The sequence below is a fragment of the Hesperophylax consimilis genome, chromosome 18, assembly GCF_061612785.1.
Source record: "Hesperophylax consimilis isolate HC1 chromosome 18, BYU_Hcon_1.0, whole genome shotgun sequence".
Taxonomy (NCBI): Eukaryota; Metazoa; Arthropoda; class Insecta; order Trichoptera; family Limnephilidae; genus Hesperophylax; species Hesperophylax consimilis.
In genome coordinates, this window is record NC_142853.1 from 11,176,429 (window position 1) to 11,195,833 (window position 19,405).

At 33.4% G+C, this 19,405-nt stretch overlaps 1 protein-coding gene across 1 annotated transcript in view; it reads left to right on the top strand.

The window, feature by feature from the left end:
* Positions 1–17,932: 17,932 nt before the first annotated feature.
* LOC149415364 (homeobox protein BarH-like 1) overlaps positions 17,933–19,405 on the top strand; it is an 82,692-nt gene continuing 81,219 nt past the window's right edge. The window contains exon 1 of the mRNA XM_089642312.1: positions 17,933–18,445. Coding sequence (XP_089498438.1) covers positions 18,277–18,445 — 169 coding nt within the window. The 5' untranslated portion in view covers positions 17,933–18,276. The remainder of the gene's footprint in view (positions 18,446–19,405) is intronic.

Consider the following 19,405-nt stretch of genomic DNA (forward strand, 5'->3'; position numbering starts at 1 on the left):
CTCATTAAGAATGAAGAAATAACATGCCCAACACAGATAGCTTCAACTTTTAACAACTTCTTTATATCAGTTGGGGAAAACTTAGCAGCCACAATTGCATCATATCCAGATGATTCTATCACTATAAACACGGATCAAAAAGCAATCCAGTCCTTATACATGGCCAAAACAAATAAAACAGAAGTTCTCAGTATCATCTCTCAACTAAAGTCTAATGCATCTCCAGGTTTAGATGGAATTACACCAGTGTACCTGAACTTTTGCAAAGATATATTAGCTGACCACCTTGTTTTTCTTATTAATCAATCCCTGGATAGTGGAATCTTCCCAGATCAACTAAAGATAGCAAAAATAATTCCGATTTACAAAGATGATTGCAAAAAAAATCCTTCTAATTATCGTCCTATATCCATCCTATCTGTCGTCTCTAAAGTTTTTGAAAAGGTTATTAAGCTTAGGCTCACTAAATATCTCTTATCAAACAATTTACTCGCATCCCAACAGTATGGATTCAGAAACCAATCTAACACAAAATGTGCTGCCTTCGATTTTGTATACGCCCTCCAAAAGCATATAGACCAGGGTAAGCATGCTGCAGGCTTATTTATAGATTTAAAAAAGGCATTCGATACGGTTGACCATGGGATACTACTAAAGAAGCTAGAACACCTAGGCATAGTAGGCACTCCCCTGAAGTTACTGTGTAGCTACCTCTCTAATCGACACTGTCAGACCTTTGTTGGAAAAGGGACAAGCAACATGGGAACGATAAAATGTGGCGTGCCTCAGGGCTCCGTACTTGGACCATTGCTATTTTTAATATACATTAATGATATTGCTAAATGGGGACTTAAGGGTACAATACAACTCTATGCAGATGACACAGTGATTCTTTATCACAATAATGATTTAAACGAACTTGAAAAGGAAATGGAAAGGGATATAGCTTGCCTGGCAAACTGGCTGCGATTAAACAAACTTAGCCTAAACATAAAAAAAACACATTACATACTGTTTGCAAATAAAAAAAATGTAAGTCTTAATATAAGTCTTGATAATAACCGCCTTGAAAGGGTTGATGTTACAAAATATCTTGGCCTTTTCATTGATTCACAACTCACATGGAATCACCAATTTAAACATGTTCTATCCAAAATTACTCCTATAACTGGTGTTTTATATAGACTTCGCGGGTTACTTCCTCCCTCTCTATTAAAATCGATTTACCATGCTATGATTCACTCACATCTAATATATCTCGCCGGAATCTGGGGATTTGCTACAAAAAAAATGATTTCAGAAATCCAAGTCGTCCAAAATAGAGCCCTGCGAAATATTTTCAGTCTACCTTGGGACACACATGTCAAAGACATCTACAGAAACACCCAAATACTTCCTTTTAATACCATTCCCACTTTTGAAATAACGAAAACTATATTACAAGTAATTCAACACTCGGCACATTCCAACACTACACTCTATTACAATTGCGACGTACACCAACACAACACAAGAAATCACAACAAACTTCATATACCAAAAATCAAATCAACAAAATATGGGCTAAGATCCCTAGAATACATAGCTCACACAAAATATAATCAACTACCCAACGAGATCAAATGTGCAAGTCAATGTAAAAAGATCCAAACTAACATGCTCAAACTTCAACTTATTAATGACTATCTGAAATAATAATGTTGTGTATGTCCCATCATATGTCCATTTAATACATACAACTATATGTTTCATGTAATGCGTATCATTCCCGCAATGAGTTTATTAACTCCTGGGAGTACGATGCTTTATATAATATACTATATTCTGTATTGTATACTTTTAATAAATAAAAAAAAAAAAAAAAAATATCCAGCTAACCATAAAACACCCTAATATAATGGAACTTCCTTCTTCTTCTGGCGTTAGTAAGATTAGATTGTTAATATTAATTTTAGTTGTAAGTTGCTAAATATGTAAATACTCGTATATATGTCGTTAAGATAGTAGTTATAGGCCTTAGTTGTAAGTCACTAGATATAAGTCTTAGAGATAAGTCAGTAGTTCTAGTATTAACTATTTAAGAAATATATTTGTACAGCGCCCTTGAGGTGATTTCTCACGAAAACGGCGCTATATAAATTAGCCAAATATTATTATTATTATTAAGCGATGTAGTAGATTCCAAAATTATTTTATTAATAATTAATTCTTGTATTTTAAATGTGTATTTCTTTTGTTATATCCACACAGGAGGTCCTGTGTAAATAATTTCCCTCAGGGCCGGCCATCTTTGGGGATGCTGTGAGGAGATTTTCTGGGAAGCAAAAAGGTTTGAGCGGTGCGTAAATCTAGTGGTCAGTGTGTCCAAGAGTAACGAACTTATAAATCTATCCTTCCCGCTGTGGTACAAGGCGATGGGTCAAGAGAGACCCGTCGGAGAGGTCAAAGGGTCTCCCCAAACCAGCCTCTTCCGATCTGGCATGCCTCGCAGTTCGTGGATCCTGTCAAACATCACCAATTTTTTTACAAATGCTTCCAGCTTCACAAATTCTAAAAATTATAATTTTCCTGTGATGTCTAATTCTAATCTCTTCAGTTTTCTTGTTCAATTATGAATCATCTATGATTATACCTTTTTGTTTTGAGTGAGATTAATGCCTGAAATAAACAAACCAGCATCAAACGCAACCCAGTGTTGCAATGCGATGTTGCGCACGCAAGACGATTTTTTTTCAGTGACACCGAGATGTTAATGTACATTTGTTTTCAAACTCTTTTCAATTCATTTTTAAAACCATTTCCAAATTGAGTTACTGCTTAGCTAATAGGGTTGGAGAAAACGGAAGTAGATTGGTAAAACCCGAGAAGGAAACTATCCTGGGAGCACAGATTTTCGAAAATCATTGAAATCACTGACATTACATATATGTATCTACTTTTTTTCGCACAGTAAAAAGGAAGCAAATTGGTTCTAGCGTTGTAGATTACAGAGTGCACGGAGAAAATTAGTATTGTTGATTTATTAAAATTCGCCCTGTTTTTGCGTTTGCCCTGTTATTATATAATGACGAAATACGAAAACACATTCGTGATTTACTGATAGTTTATTAGGTATTCTGTCAATTCATTTTTTAAGGCAAAAGGTTAATGCTAAAAAACTATTATGATTAATCTTTATAACGAATTGATTAACATTGTGAATACCAAAAAATGTATGAACGCGTAAAGGAAACAACTTTAAATAAATACAGTATTATAGCTAAGATTATCTGTGACTATCTGCATACTATAGAACCAGCACCGCTAGGGACAAGATCCGGTAGGAAGCACTTGCGTAAGAGGTCTCCCAGGGATGTACGAGTAGTATCATAATGAATAATTGCACTTTAAAAGTAAAATATCGACTACCTTGAGTCAAGTATTACCCGCATGGTGCAACAAACTTCAGTTGTATGTCACCATTATGAAAATTCTTGCCATCAATTACAATCACGAGTGCTACAAATTAAATTGGAAATTTCCCTAGATCAAGGACAAAACATTTTTTTAGGGAAATAGGAACTTTGCACCAATCTAGGGAAATTTTAGAACTCAGGTAAAAATTTCTTTTACATATGACAATATTTTTTGGATTCCAAATAAACATGATTATAATTTTTAACACTGGCACCACAAAATAAACGATAATAATAATATTTAATCTGGTAATGTAAATTAGTATAGGTAACCAGTGCCTACCTACTTCCAACGTTTATATTGTACAACGTACATTATACGACAGTATATTTTTAGGATTCCCAGTAACCTTAAATAATCTTGATGTAAATCAAGCAGTGTTTTTTATTGTGTTTGGAGGGAGTATATACATATATGTACCAAAAAAATAAAACCATTTACGGGAATTAATAATGGGAAAATAATGCATTTAATAATTATAGCTATTTCGTGTGGCAGAATAGTAAATAATTACGTATTATTTGTCCCAAACTTTTATTTACCTGTGTATATAAAATGTACTTTTGTATGTTTGAAATTATTTTTGAAGTGAAACTTCTTTAGGCGCGTAATGGATTTCGGAGTAAAACCGAGTCAGGATCGACACGAAAATGCGGGTACCCCCACCACCGCTCACCGTTCACTGTCCCTCTCTCACCATATGCGCTTGTTGAGGTGGGGGAGCCGCTCACGAACGTTCTCTCTCTTCTCTTCTTTCCTCTCTCTCAGACACCAGCGAACTGCGCCACGCCAAGCATCAGCTGCTTGGTTAGTATACTGCGTCGTGAGTGTAATACGAGTGAAATACGTAATTGATTGTGGTTCATACGGTTTGGTACAGAATTTCAGTGTTAAAAATGAGTAGTGACGAGATATTTAATTGTAATATTGTTATTTATGTAATATTGTATACTTGTGAATAAATTGAAAATTTTTGGAACTATACATTAATCGAACGTCATTCATCTATAAGAAAATATTAGAAAAAGCAAATCCATGCTTCGTCGTTGAATTCTTTAACCTCTAATTTTCAAACTAACCTAAGAGAGAAAATAGAGATGATGAAATGAAAATAGAGAGAGAGGAATACTAGAAGTTTCACTTCTGTCTTGCGTAGGCTTGACACACCCATTTTTTTTTAATTTATTGATGGACACAATATACCATAGTAAAACATGTAATGGCTAAAACCAAAACTCAACATAATACAGCAAGTTATGAGAAGTCTCCAAGACTTCAGCACAATTATAAGTATCAACACAATTGTTAAGTGGTAAATACACGTTCAAAAATTCGTGTATAAGGACCGGTTGTTTCGGAGAATTTGAACAATTCATCAAATTTCAACGTTAATTTGCGAGTTCTGTGAAAGTCCTATTCAAGTTCTGATATTATATCATTATAGGCTAGTTGGTTGACAGAACTGAAATAATAACAGACCTAGAAAATATCTTTGACAGAACTCGCAAATTAACGTTGAAATTTGATGAATTGTTCAAATTCTCCGAAACAACCCGTCCTTAAAGTACTTTATTAAACAACTATTAATTCAATCAGCATGGGGCTATTATCGGGGCGAGACAGCTTTAGTTAAGTCCGTATTGATATGCATATACATACGACAAAAGCAGACAATTAAAGTAAATTTCGGCGAGATGAAAGTGTGCAATTATTTACTTAAATGTAAAATTTGACATGAGACTGCTAACACCTCGGCGTCTATAAAAGGTACTACTTTGCGGCTCATCAAGGATTGAGCAACCGTTTTAGCCCGCTTAAATTTAAACGAGGAATACGGACCATGGCGGGGATACGGACCAGCTGATATGCCATCTTTTTAACTGTTCTCAAATTATGTACTGGGAGATTACCACCATGATCGCTACATAGATAATAATGAATAACCACGATAAAAAATTTCATAGGAGAAATTCGAACAACATAGCAAGGTGGAAGGTACGATAAAATGAAAATATGTTCATAATTATCCACCGACTAGTTTCAGCAAAGCAATTACTTTATTATTAGTCGAGCTGTCTTTTTTAATTGGCTTACGTGCTGCTTCATTTGTAAATAGGCAAGATATTCGTATAAAATATTAGTTTAAGAGACAAATACGTAGTACCAGCATGGTAATTATTATACAGTGTGCACAATTCCGTACCGTCTTTCCGCTGTTAATGAAATTATGGGCAAATAAGTTTTTTTTTCTTTTGTGTTGTTTTTCCTCCAGTTAAAATATCTGCGGGCCCTGTTCTAACAGGGCACGTATGATTATGGAGAACTGGAAGAAGGTTGTAAAAGGTTTTAGCGCAGTGGTAAGGGCACAGACGCAGCCTTTGAGGAACAAGTAGCTACTGTTACCGATGACCAAGGTCCAACACTTAACGTATAGGGTAGAAATAATGTCTTAAATATTTATATACGTTGATCAATTGATTTGCGGTACACATTATCAGTAGCGATTTTCTCCTCAGTGCGTTTGTGCGTAGAACTCTTTTAAAAATATTAGAAAATAAGATAAAATTTTATTATAATTTTATCACACTTTTAACAGCGCACCAAAAATTATAGCATTTCTCATGATCTGTTCACGCGCTCATAGATTATTTTCTATAAGATTTAGAAAAATAGTAACATAAGATTTTGGTAGACAGTTAAATTATCTGCCATCTGAGTATTTTTGTACATAAACCTTAGACGTAATATTAAATTCAAATCGATCCCCGGTCTGCCCTATATATATTTTTTTTTATATCTATATATATATAAACCAGTTTATATATTTATTGTCCTGAAGAAGGTTGGGAACAACCGAAACCGGTCGATGTATATAATAAAATAAAGTGGTTTAAAACAAAAAAAAAATAATTTCGATAAAGTCAAGCCACTAAGTGTTTCTTTCTTCGATAATTCAAGATATTTAATATTTTTAGTTTGTATAATTGGGGAACATACTTAGGTTCATACAACGTATGAAAAAATAGACAATAATATAGGTAAGGAAGGTACAAATTTAGAATGTACTTTCAATATTACTGTTTAAAACAAAAAATAGAATGTTGTGAGAAAAATATGAAAATTTGCGATACTCACCCGAAAAACGCAGTCCTCCCGATTTTCACGTTAAAATGGCACAATCTGGTTTTTCGCGTTATATTCGTATTATCGCAAATGCAAAATGTTTAGGTCCATTATAAACATATGATTTCGATATTATTCAAGAATAATAATTAAAATAAACCATCTAACTTCCAAGCTTTAGAGATATTTCGGAAATTAAATGTACCAACTATCACAGAATTGAATATATTTATAAAGAATATTTCATCAATAAAATTCACCCCTCAGATAGCATAAGCAATAGTATAAAAACAAAGGGCCTAATAGCCACCCCAATGCCAAGAACCACATCGGCTCAGCACCACTACTTGTTTTTAGGTGTAAAATGTTACAATATATTATTGTATAAAAACAAAATTAAGGTAACCTGAAATATGAAAAATTCAAAAAGCAAATTATAACTCACTGAAATTGGATAATAATATATTGTAGTACCCTTAATATACATTTACTTATTCTATACTATTTAGCATTTAAAAAGAAAAAAACTTTGGCAATTGTTACAATACTAATTCTCCAAAATTGTGTATATTGAATTATTTTTGTAGTTAATTTGAATATTGAAATATGTATGTAGTTAATTTGAATATTGAATTATGTTTGTAGTTAATTTGAATATCGAATTATGTTTGTAGGTAATTTGAATATTGAATTATGTTTGTAGTTAATTTGAATATTGAATTATGTTTATTTGTTAATTTGAATATTGAATTATGTTTATTTATATGTTGAATTACGTTTGTAGTTATTTAATAATACTTCGAATATTGTTTACTCATTGCCTTTTAAGCATTATTTTTTTCTGTCTGTACTTACTCTTGCCATAAACACGAGCTCCTGGAGCTCACCTTATGGAGTAGTAGAATAATTTGGAATTTTTAAAATTTATTTTGCATACTGTTCTAATTTGATATCTTGTATTATTTTGTAATAATAAATTGCAAAAATAAAAAGTGACTATCTATGTAGGTACATAAAATACCTACCTACTTTAAGAGAAAAAAAACTTTGATTAATAATTTCATGGACAATGCCCGATAAACGAAAAATGCATATGAAACCTACTTGGAGCTGAAATAAATAATCATACCGTGATTGAAATTACCTACTCACGTAACAACAACAAAAACCTTTGCAAATTTCATGAACCAGAGCTCACCATTCAAGATCAGACGCAGTTCGAAATCTTAGGAACAAATCATAACGGTGTTGCTCTTCACCTTTCACAAGGCAGACCACCAAAAACGCAACATAACTGTTTACGATTGCTATATCAATTTTTAATCTTCGAAGAAGTTAAGTGTTTTTTCTGTCCCTCCCGTAACAAACAACACCCGAACAACAGTCATACCCTTTTTACTCGTTGCACCATAATAATATGTCGGACCGTCGTCATTTTCCAAGAGATACCCTTTTGTGGCCTCGCGTTATGAGTGGTCCCAATAAACATGCCCAATAAAGAAGATCGGTTACTCTTTATGGTGCCCCTCGCAACTGCCTCTCCCGAGGGACACGTTTATGGGAAGTGTCATACGCATAATTTAAACCAGAAATTCACAATATTTTATTTATTTATTAATTCTGATTAAATTAATTGTTTAATAGGTACCTATAATATTAATTTTACTTGCGCGGCAACATCTACTAACACGTTCCAACTCCAATACCCGTTTTCCACTCTATCCAGGTATAAACTAGTCCCAGCGAAAGCTTGTACAGAAGTCATCGAAGTTCATCCTCAGGCGTTTGTTTGATTGAAAAAAATTAAAGATACTAGAACGATTACGTCGCTGGTAATAGTATAGTTATAATCATTTGTATTGTTGTATAGTGTATATTAAATTGATATAGTATGTATTCTACTTTTTTTGGGACCATTTCATCTGTAAGACTTAATTTATTTTAGTTTTTAATTTATAAATAATCTTTACAATCATTACCTAGTTTTATATTTTAAGGGGCAGATTGTTTTAGGGAATTTGAACAGTTCTTAAAAATTCAAGTTCTGTGAAGGACCTTTTTAAGTTCTGTTACTGCACCATTTTCAAGAAAGTTTTTTTTAATTGAACTGAAATAAGAACATGGGTTGAAAATGAACTCTGAAATGTTCAAATTCTGTGCACAATTGGCCCTATGCCTATCCGTGAACATTAATAAATGGACTGTTCTTGCATCATTCTCTTATGTAGATTATTATATTAGTATTAAGAGTTTTTAAGTTCTCTATAAATAAAATAAAATTTAAAAAATTAATTACAACATTGTCATTTTTTCGGATTCGCTGCCCAAATTCAAACGTGGCATCATGTCAATAATTTAAACTGTTCAATCAATGCGCATACATACAGACACACACAAACACCCACCCTTACATACATTACACACGTCACACACACACACACACCTATATACTACACACGTCACCTGGTAATAAAGGAATAAACATACCACTTAGCAGACAATTACAAGGAAACATATCATAGGTACCCAACATGAAGTATCTTATTCCTGTATATTGTTTCATCTCTGTAAATCGTGTACTGTTTGTTTCTATAATATAAAATAAAATAAAAACATTTTTCTTCAGCGTTTTCACAACCCCTATAGTAATTTTTTTTACTTTTTTTAGGTAGATAGGTTTTTAGCTATTTATTTTACTTGTACTAGGTATGCAGGTACCTATTTCAAATTCAAATCATTAGATAACTCCTTTGTAACCAATTTCGTATTTAATAGGTACTCTCAGAATCGCCCTGGTATCCAGAATGGAAACCTTATTTGAAATGGATTTTGTTGTGTTTGGTGACTAGATTTGAATAGTCAGGCCTCTTCCACATCTCCTACACTTCCCCACTCCCTTCAGCCACACAACATTCCTAAATTGGGGATGCCATTGTTCCCCTGGCTCTAGACAGTTGGTACTCCTGTGCACGGAGAAAAATTAGTATTGCTAATTAAGGCGATGCACTACATCGAGTATTTTTAGAAAAGTCTTTTTATAAGCCCAGAAAAAAATAATGTATAAGGCCTTTGAAAACTGCTTTAAAGTTCAAAATCTCTTAGTTACGAACCCATTTTCGGTTATGATTTTATTTTATAATGTGGCAAATTAAGTTATTTATAAAATGATCGAAAAAAAATATATTTATGCCTGAACATCCACAAAATAAAATAAAAGGCACTTTTTGTTTTTTTCTTGCATAAATCAAAACAGGCGGATGGTGCTAAGCGGGAATTTAAACCTTATTGCCATCTACGTAAGGGTTGTATTGACGTAGTGCATCGCCTTAAAATTGCAGTACTTCGCTACTAAGAATGAAAATTTTCGGAAAATTTGTGAAATTATGGCGATGTTACCCACTTTGGGAATCACTGATACTTACATCACAAATATTTCTTCACAATTTAAAGTAAGCTTTATTCCTCGATAGAATAACGTCGGTAATACTTTGGGATTTTAGAGGTGGTTGTTGCTTTTTGTTCTGGAAAACTGGACAAAGCTGGATTTATTGAATTAAGGTTTGAAATTTTGCTTTCATGCAATAAAGCAATTTTCGGTGAATGAACGGAGAGTTTATTGGATCTGACGCCATATTTGGTGACGGGAAATTCATACCCATAGCAAATTTTACTCTTAAAGAAAGCAAAATCTTTATAAATCTTCCTTATTATAACTACATATTATACATGTGCTTTCTTTAAGAGTAAAATTTGCTTTTGTGTCCAAACAAGGAATTTTTACAAATTATTGACTTGTAGCGCCTTTTCTTCGAAAATTATTTTTTTATTTGATTACTAACGCCGATTTATGGGCTTTTACGTAGAATAAATAGTAAATAATAAATAATATAACAACACCACCTCAACATCGGACGTAGCGCTACAAACTCTTTAGGTAGGTAGGTTCTTAATCTCGTTCAATTTGTCTTTTCCAAAGAGGCTTATGTGTGGTGTAACCATGTATGATCGTGTGAATAACGTCGAGATCCACAAAGAATGCAAGGCTGATGTAAGCGTAATGAGTAAGATTAAGAAAGGGACGCTTATATGGTTTCGGCACGTAGGGCGAACGAACGAAAGAAAGAGTGTGAGGAGAATATATGACTCGAATGTGAATAGTAGAATATATGACGCGAATGTAGACGCCCCGAAGAAGACATGGCTCGATCAAGTGAACCGGATATTTGAGTTGGGCCATATCAAGAGTCGGAATAACAGAAGGGTATGTATAAGATGATGTATGAATGTGAACGATCCAAGGATTGTGTGCCAAAACTGAGTTGTTTGGCGGTCCGTCCTCTCTGCCTACCCCTGTGCAGAGACGGCGTGATGATGATTTATTTAATATTCTTACAATATTTATCAAATATATAATCATGTTTGAAAGCAATTCTTCTTGCCTTAACCAAACTTTTTAGTCACTCTTTACCTAGTAGAATTTTTCTTGATAAGTGAAAAATTAGTTTTTTTACTCCAATTTTCAAAAATGATGACAAAAGTGACGTTTTTAATTACTATTCATAATCTATCTAATACGATATTCAATCCACCACACCTAAACTATTTGAAAGCCTAATACTCTACAAACTTTTACACAAATAAAACCTGTAATATCACCTTTCCAGTTTGGACTTATGTTAGATATAAGTAGTCTCTCCAAATAATTAACTTTGAAAATTTTATAACGGATGCTTTAAAATAACCCAAAAAACTAGTAGATTCTGTTCATAATGATTTTGGAAATGCCTTTGTTAGAGTTATCAATAAATGTTTTATTTGTATATTAGAAAAACTTGGTATACGTGGAAACATATTCTTCTTCTTTCGTATGGTGGGGGGTCAGAGGGGGACATCTAGATCTGCGAGCCATTTTAGAGCCTCAGGCGTCGCCATGTGGACCTCATCAATCCCGCCGGGGAGTGAATGGAGCGGGCATTCGTTGACCACATGTTCGGTAGTCTGCACCGCACCACATTCACACATCGCCGACTCTTTAAGGCCCCATCTGTGCATCATGTGGGCACAGCGGCTATGGGAGCACCTTAACCTATTGATGGCGGACCAGGTTTTGCGAGGCAGTGAGAACCCAGGCTGTCTCTCGGTGGGGTCCTGTATGAGATGGGCATTTCCCACGTTGGCCGTTTGCCACTCAAGTTTCCACCTATCTTCTGGGGTGAGAGGTAGTCGGAGGAGCCTCTCTCCTTCCGCCCAGAAGGGCTTTCGGGACTTCAAGCGGCATGCCGGTTGGGAGACGACATCTTCGTGTAGACCTCTAGCGCTTTTGTTAAACGTGGAAACATATTAACCTGGTTTAAGCTCCCGCATACCAAATTTCTACCGATTTGTAACAAATTTCTCGCTGACTCAAAAAAATTCCAAAAAAATTGTGCAATTTTTGAAGATAATATCTGTACATTTGTTATGCCGAAACGTTAATTATATGAAATTCTCTAGATAGAAAAAAATCGCAAAGTAAGTTCCGAAAATTATTCAAAATACGTTTTGTTCTGTTATTTAATATGTTATAGGCATGAAAAATCACAGTGTATCTTTATATAAAAATAAAGTATTTGTCGAGAGATTTTTTCAAACGAGTCGTGTTTTATTAAATATTTTCACAATTTTCGATTGATTATTGTCGTTTTTTAATATCAGCGCGCCCCCTCTAACATTTTTATTTACAAATCTCCCTTTCAAACCATCTTTGAACGTTTACTACGGGGCCTTAAAAACTTTACTGGTAAATATAAATTGTTAAAATAAAATTCTCCCTGTCGGAAAAAAATAATGCAACAAGTGGAGTCCCACAGGGTTCACACCGTGGTCCAATCTTGTTTATAAATGATATTACAAAAATATGTATTTATTTTACTTTTTATCGTTAACCTCAAAATTTTTTGAATTATTCAAATGGTAATATTCTCCAGGATAATAATATCAAAAATTGTTAATTTGATGCAATGAAAACAGACTTTTCTTAAATATCTCACAATGTCAAATAGTTAGATTTTCTCGAATTAAAAATCTAGTGATCTTTAAGTACAACATTTATAACAATGCTTATAACAGATTAACACGAATTAACGACAAAGTGACATAAATCCCAACTTAGTAAAATCCGAAAGCTTATCAATACTAGCAATTCTGGTCTATCAAATAAATCATTTAAAATTTTCTATAGATTATAATAAAACGGTATTATTTTTTGTGAGTAAAGTAAATTTTATTAGGTTCCAATTTTTTTTTAAAATCTCTTTAACGATTTTTTTCCTAAAAAAAATACTACGTTCTGACGACCAACCTTCTTTATAAAAGCATTGGAATAAAATACACGCAACATTGTAGGTAGATACAGCTCCACACATAAATTTGCAGGTGACCAAAAGAGGAATTAATTAATTATACTATTTTTGTCATTCCGCTTTCATTTATGAAAAATAAAAAGCTATTCAAATGCGAAAACTAAAGAAAAGTGTTGCACGAAACATTTCTAACATGGTTTTGGTACTAATAGGCTTTGAAAACCTGTTAAAATCTCTATAATTCCAGAATTAGGACTACCTGAGTTGTATTCTCACCTTTATTTAGTTATGTTTTTAAATAAGTAGGTACATTTTTTTTTTTAATAAGTAGGTACATTTTTTTTATTTTTTTTATTTTTTTTTATTTTTTTTTTTTTTTTTTTTTTTTTTTTTTTTTTTTTTTTTTTTTATTTGTTTGTGCACAAATGTGCCTCTAGAAGACTCCATGACAATGCTCAGGGAGATATATGAGGAAGACATTTGCAAACTTTTTGAACACTGCCTCAAAACGGGATACTTTGCGTTTCAGGGTGAACTATTTGAGCAATTGGAGGGAGTTGCGATGGGCAGTCCGTTATTGCCAGTACTAGCCAACTTTTTTATGGAGAAGTTTGAAGAAGTGGCACTCGACACAGCTTCGGCTGTCCCTAAAATATGGTGGCGCTACGTCGACGATGTCTTCGCCATTTGGCCTCATGGAACGGAGAAACTAAACGAATTCCTGGACCATCTTAATTCTCTCCACAGCAAAATTAAATTCACAATGGAACTGGAAAACGAAGATAAAATCCTGCCCTTTCTAGATGTGGAGGTGATGCGGAAACACGATGGTAGCCTAGGGCATACTGTATATAGGAAACCAACCCATACGAATCGGTACTTACACGCTGATTCGCACCACCACCCAGCGCAGAAGAGAGGACTTATCCATACATTGGTGACCCGAGCGACCAGAATATGCGAAGAACATAAAATCGGAGCGGAACTTACGAAGCTGACCGATGCACTGGAGCGTAACGGCTACCCAGCAAGTCAGACAAGGCAAATCATAAGAGCCAAATCTGCACCAAACGAAGACAGAGTTGAACAAGAGTCGAAAGGCTGTGCCTTCCTGCCTTATGTGCACAATGTGACAGACAAAATTGCCAAGCTTTTGAGAAAGGAAAATATCAAGACTGTCTTCGGAACAACAACAAAGATACAGGACTTACTGAGGTCTGCAAAGACTAAGTTTCCTCTGGAAACAGATGGAGTGTATAAAATCAGCTGTTCCGGATGTGACAAGGTCTATGTAGGCCAGACAGAGCGGACTATCTCCAAAAGAATTTCAGAACACTTCAGAGCTTGTAAACTCGGCCACCCTGACAAATCGGCAATTGCCGAGCATTTGATTGACACCGGGCATTACTTTGGATTTGTTCCTGAAATCCTGGGGAGACCGAAAACTTATAGAGCACGGTTGATTACGGAGGCCATTGAAATTCATAAAAATCCCGTAAACATAAATAGAGACGATGGAGCTAAGCTTAATAGTTCTTGGTATCCGGTAATTGACGGATACACCAGAGCTAAACGAAGAAAACCACTTTAAATAAAAAATGATACGTTAATGTTAGCTCAGAGGGTTGGAGCTGGCAACACGGTATCACAACCTCATACTTAAGCTCACATTTTAACACAACCTCAAATAAGACATCTGCCCTGATGATGGACACTGCAATGCTGTCCGAAACGTTGGCTAAAGAAGGAGTTAGCGCAACACGGCATAATACCCCAAAAACAAATAACAAAAATACTTTTGGCCGTGAAAATCTTAAATCATAAGTAGGTACATAGTTATCCATGTCCTAATACAATCCTCAAACATATAAAAAAATAAATTTAGGATAAATTAATCACATATTTTCTTAATTTAATTTCCTTATATTTTTAACAGGTGAGATCTATATGATATAGGTATATAAAACACATGCGTATTCGAATACAATGTTGTTTCGAAATTTCAAAGCAATCGGTGTAGAATTTTTGGAGACTTAAGATTTTTAACAAATGAATATTTATGTTTTTATTTTATTTTAATTTCATCTGGTAATTTGCAAAATATCTCAATTCCTCCGTATATCAACGACTTTTGTCTCTGGATTTTTTTTTCTTAATAAGAGTCACATTTGATTTCTTTTCCTCGTCACATGTGTGAACTTGTGCTGAAGGTTTTTAATCTTTCCCAGAAATTCAGTTGATATATGATAATTAATCATTTTATAATTTAGAAATAAAGTAATTAAATTAATAATGTTTAACTCCTTCAATATTTCTTTGACTTTCGTATATTTATTTTTCTTCAGAATAAATCTCAAAGTTCTGTTTGTAGTATTGTCATTACTTTGCAGAAGAGAATTACCCATCAAAAGAGTTTATTCCCACTATTGATTAGAAACTAAATTCTTAAACTTTGATGTTGATACGGACGATGTCTACACAATAAATAAATTTATGTATTTTAATGTTTTTATTAGGTAGGTAATTATCCTATTTGAGAAAAAGGAAAATTTAAAAATATTTGTTTACATCTATGATAATATATAACAATATAATAATAGTGATATATTATAATTCATTATTTTAGAGTGTACATAGCTTTTAAAACAGACTGGACAGACTGATTGAAGAAGTTTCTAGCATTGCTCAAAATTGAACGAAATACAAATGATAAAGTACCTAGGAATAATTATTGATCAAAACCTAAATTGGAACTCCAAAGTTGAAAATATAAGCAACAAATTAAACAAACTAACCCAAAAGCAAATTTACAAATTTCCCCATCAGAACCACTACACATCTTTTAGACGTCTTTAATTCCCTGAATTTTATGCCTCTGAAACAATTATTTTTTAATTAATGCATTTAAAAACCAGGATAACTTTGCACACACTAACTTGAGTCGATTCACAAGATCCTCATTACAACATACATTTCACTAACATACAACTAAAACGGATTTTGGGCAAAGAAATTTGTAATATTTCTCTATAAAACTATAAATTATCCTCCCTATTTCAATAAAAACCATTAACAAATAACCGTCTTCAAAAGAAGTACCAAGATATGGATTATGGACAGGAAGAATATAGATAACCTAACCCAACCCAACAAAGATTAAAGTTATGTTTTTCTTCTGTTTGTTTTTTCACTATATATTTATCTTGTATAATGTTATGTTTTTCTTCTGTATGATTTTCCACGATATATTTATCTTGTATAATGTTATGTTTTTTTTATGTATGATTTTCCACTGTAAATTTATCTTGTATAATGTTATGTTTTATTCTGTATGATTTTCCAATATATATATTTATCTTGTAGGTATAATGTTACGTTTTTTTCTGTTTGATTTTCCACTATATTTATGTTGTATAATGTTATGTTTTTCTTCTGTCTGATTTTCCACTACATATTAATCTTGTATAATGTTATGTTTTTCTTCCGTCTGTTTCTCCACTATATATTTATCTTGTAAAATGTTATGTTTTTCTTCTGTATGATTCTCCACTATTTATCTTGTATAATGTTATGTTTTTCATCTATTATTTCGTTTTATAATTAACTGCTTGATATATTTTGATACTCTTACTTACTTAAAAAAATAATAGCATACCTACTCAAAAACTTGACCAAATTGATAATTCCCACAAATAAGCATGTACAATGTGACCTTAGAACGGGGTACCCCAGAAAGGTCACATTCTTTTCAACAGTAAATTATATAAAAAAATTATAAAACAAATAAAAAACTAACCGAGATAATAGAATAATTTTCGAGAAAAATAAAAAATCTTCTTCAGCTACAACAACATCAATAACGCCATATTTTTTTTAATATTAGCAATCTAGTAACCCAAAAGTCACGAGCCGCCACTGACTTAAGTAACTTAACTACCTTCCTGTTTTAGTAATGTGAAAAATATTTAAATTGTAATTAACGGAGACATTTCATATCCTACCATACATTACACTTCCTGCTTGTAAAAGAACAAACAAAATACATTACTTAACCGTCCCCCATTAAGGAAAAAGAAAATTCCTCACCGCCCCATAACTTTGACATTGTCATGCAAATTTTTCCGACTGGATTCCCTTTTGATTGGCCCCCGCCCGCATGGGTCCGCCCAATGAGATTTCGCTTATTTGATGGGGGGCACGCCCCCGAGGCTCCGCCCCCATCAAATAGGCCTCAAGGGGCGGGGGGCCCCTCATTAGTGTACCTCGGCCTTCGTGGGGGAATGTTGTGCGCTCGGGCGTGGCAGGAAACGTACCTATTCGGAAAATTCTAATTTGAATTTTTGCGTTCCGATGAACAACAAAAATCAATAATTCTTTTTTAAAATAGTGATGTGATTATAATAATAATATAATTATAACTGAAAACTAAACTTTTAAAACAACTTTCTAAAATAGTGAAGTTAAGTTATTCTAAATCATAACCAGCAAGATATATCTAAGAACAAGAATTGCACAAATTCGTGTTATTCATATTCATAAACTTAGTTTAAAAAATTTCTTTAATATAGTACGTCATGTTAAGGTCTGACAATTTAAACTCATATTTGTTAGCTTTCGGTTAAGTGCAGTTAAAAGTGTATTATTAATACAAAAACATTATTATTGCATTCTTATGACTATTTTCAAAATCATGAGTCTTTCAGAGTCTACTTGTTCCTCAATAGGCAGTCCCAACGCTCAAAGTGAATTTCCAGACAGAAATGACTGTCGAAGTCCACCTTTTGACGAACCATCTACAATAAGAGAAAACACTAATAGAACAATTGCATCGAGAGAAAATATTGACCGAACAGTTTTATCAAGAGAAAACATTGATAGAACAATTTCAGCAAGAGAAAACATAGACACAACAATTTCAACAAGAGAAAACATAGACAGAACAATTTCATCAAGAGATCTCCAACACATTCAGCATACGCTTCCCCCTTCAGTGGATTCAAGCAAGCTGAAATTTGGAGTGGACAGAATACTATCAGGAGAAACAACTTGTTTACGAAGACCTAAACCACTACATAGAGCAAACAACGCAGAATCATTACAAACAAATGCGAGAAACACAGAGTTTTCTATTCTCTCTCTCATAAAGGGTGCAAGACAATACATACAAGATGCAAACAATACGTCAACAATTCAAAAACCTGCCAACTTGTCCAATGTATCTCACTCGCCTCATACTCCCTGTTCTGAGTGTGTTACCTCTTTATTCAGATGTTGTAGATTAAGTCCTCCTTTATCAAGAAATCAGGATTCTCTTAATCATCAGAACTCCCAGTTGGTTGGTTCCTTGGGTCAGGGCATGATGCCTAGTGGACTACCGGTTACTTCTAGTGTCCTTCACCACGGGATGAGTTATGGCTTGTCTAGATTTGTTACTACTTCATCCAATATCAGCGATGGATTGCAGCTTGGATATGGAATCCATGTACCAGCCAGCATGAGACATCTCTCAGTCAGACAGATGCCAGGTTGGTTAAGTTATTATATTCAATTGCAGTAAATATTACAATTTATTAATATAATATTACAAAACCACTTACAATTGTGTAAAACCAGGAAAGCAGGCAACAGTAATATGAGGGGGCGAGTTAAAAGAGTAAAAATTTGCCATGTATAATAATTATTATTTAAAAAATCTAATTCAATAACACAAAACATTGTTTTTTACAGATGTTCTTAAGTGTGAAGAAGCCAATTTAAAAAAAACGGTTACGTATTTAGGGATCTTAATACTTCGGATTGGACGATTTATCACTTTGCGCACGTTTTTCAGACATATCTTTTTTTGAATTACAATAATAATAATATTTGGCTAATTTTTATAGCGCCGTTTCGTGAAAAATCACCCCAAGAGCGCTGTAAAAATATATTTCTTAAATAATTAATACTAGAACTACTGACTTAAAACTAGTGACTTACATCTAATGCTTAAATCTAGTGACTTACGACTAAGGCCTATAACTACTATCTTAATGACATATATACATATTTACATATGTAGAAACTTACAACTGTTCCACTAGGTTTAAGTCAATAGTTTTGGTATTTATTATTTAATAAATATATTTGTACGGCCCCCCTGAGGTGTTTTTTCACGACGAAAACGGTGCTATATAAATTAGCAATCATTGTTATTTCGGGGTTAAAGAAATTATCACGACATTATTGTAACACTGTCGTTTCCTGAGGTTATTCTGGATATTTTGATTTATGATTTTCTGCCGGTATGAGAAGGGTAAAAACAGAGATATAAAACTAACTTTTTTCTATAATACAATGACACTTTCAAAATCTCTTCACTAGGTCTGGGTAGGTGTACCCGGCAAAACGAATTGTTTTTATAGCAATATTTAGTACGTCTGATCCGATGCATTTTACTAGAAGTAGACAAATGCAATGGGATCCCAAATTAAAAGTCACAGGATCAA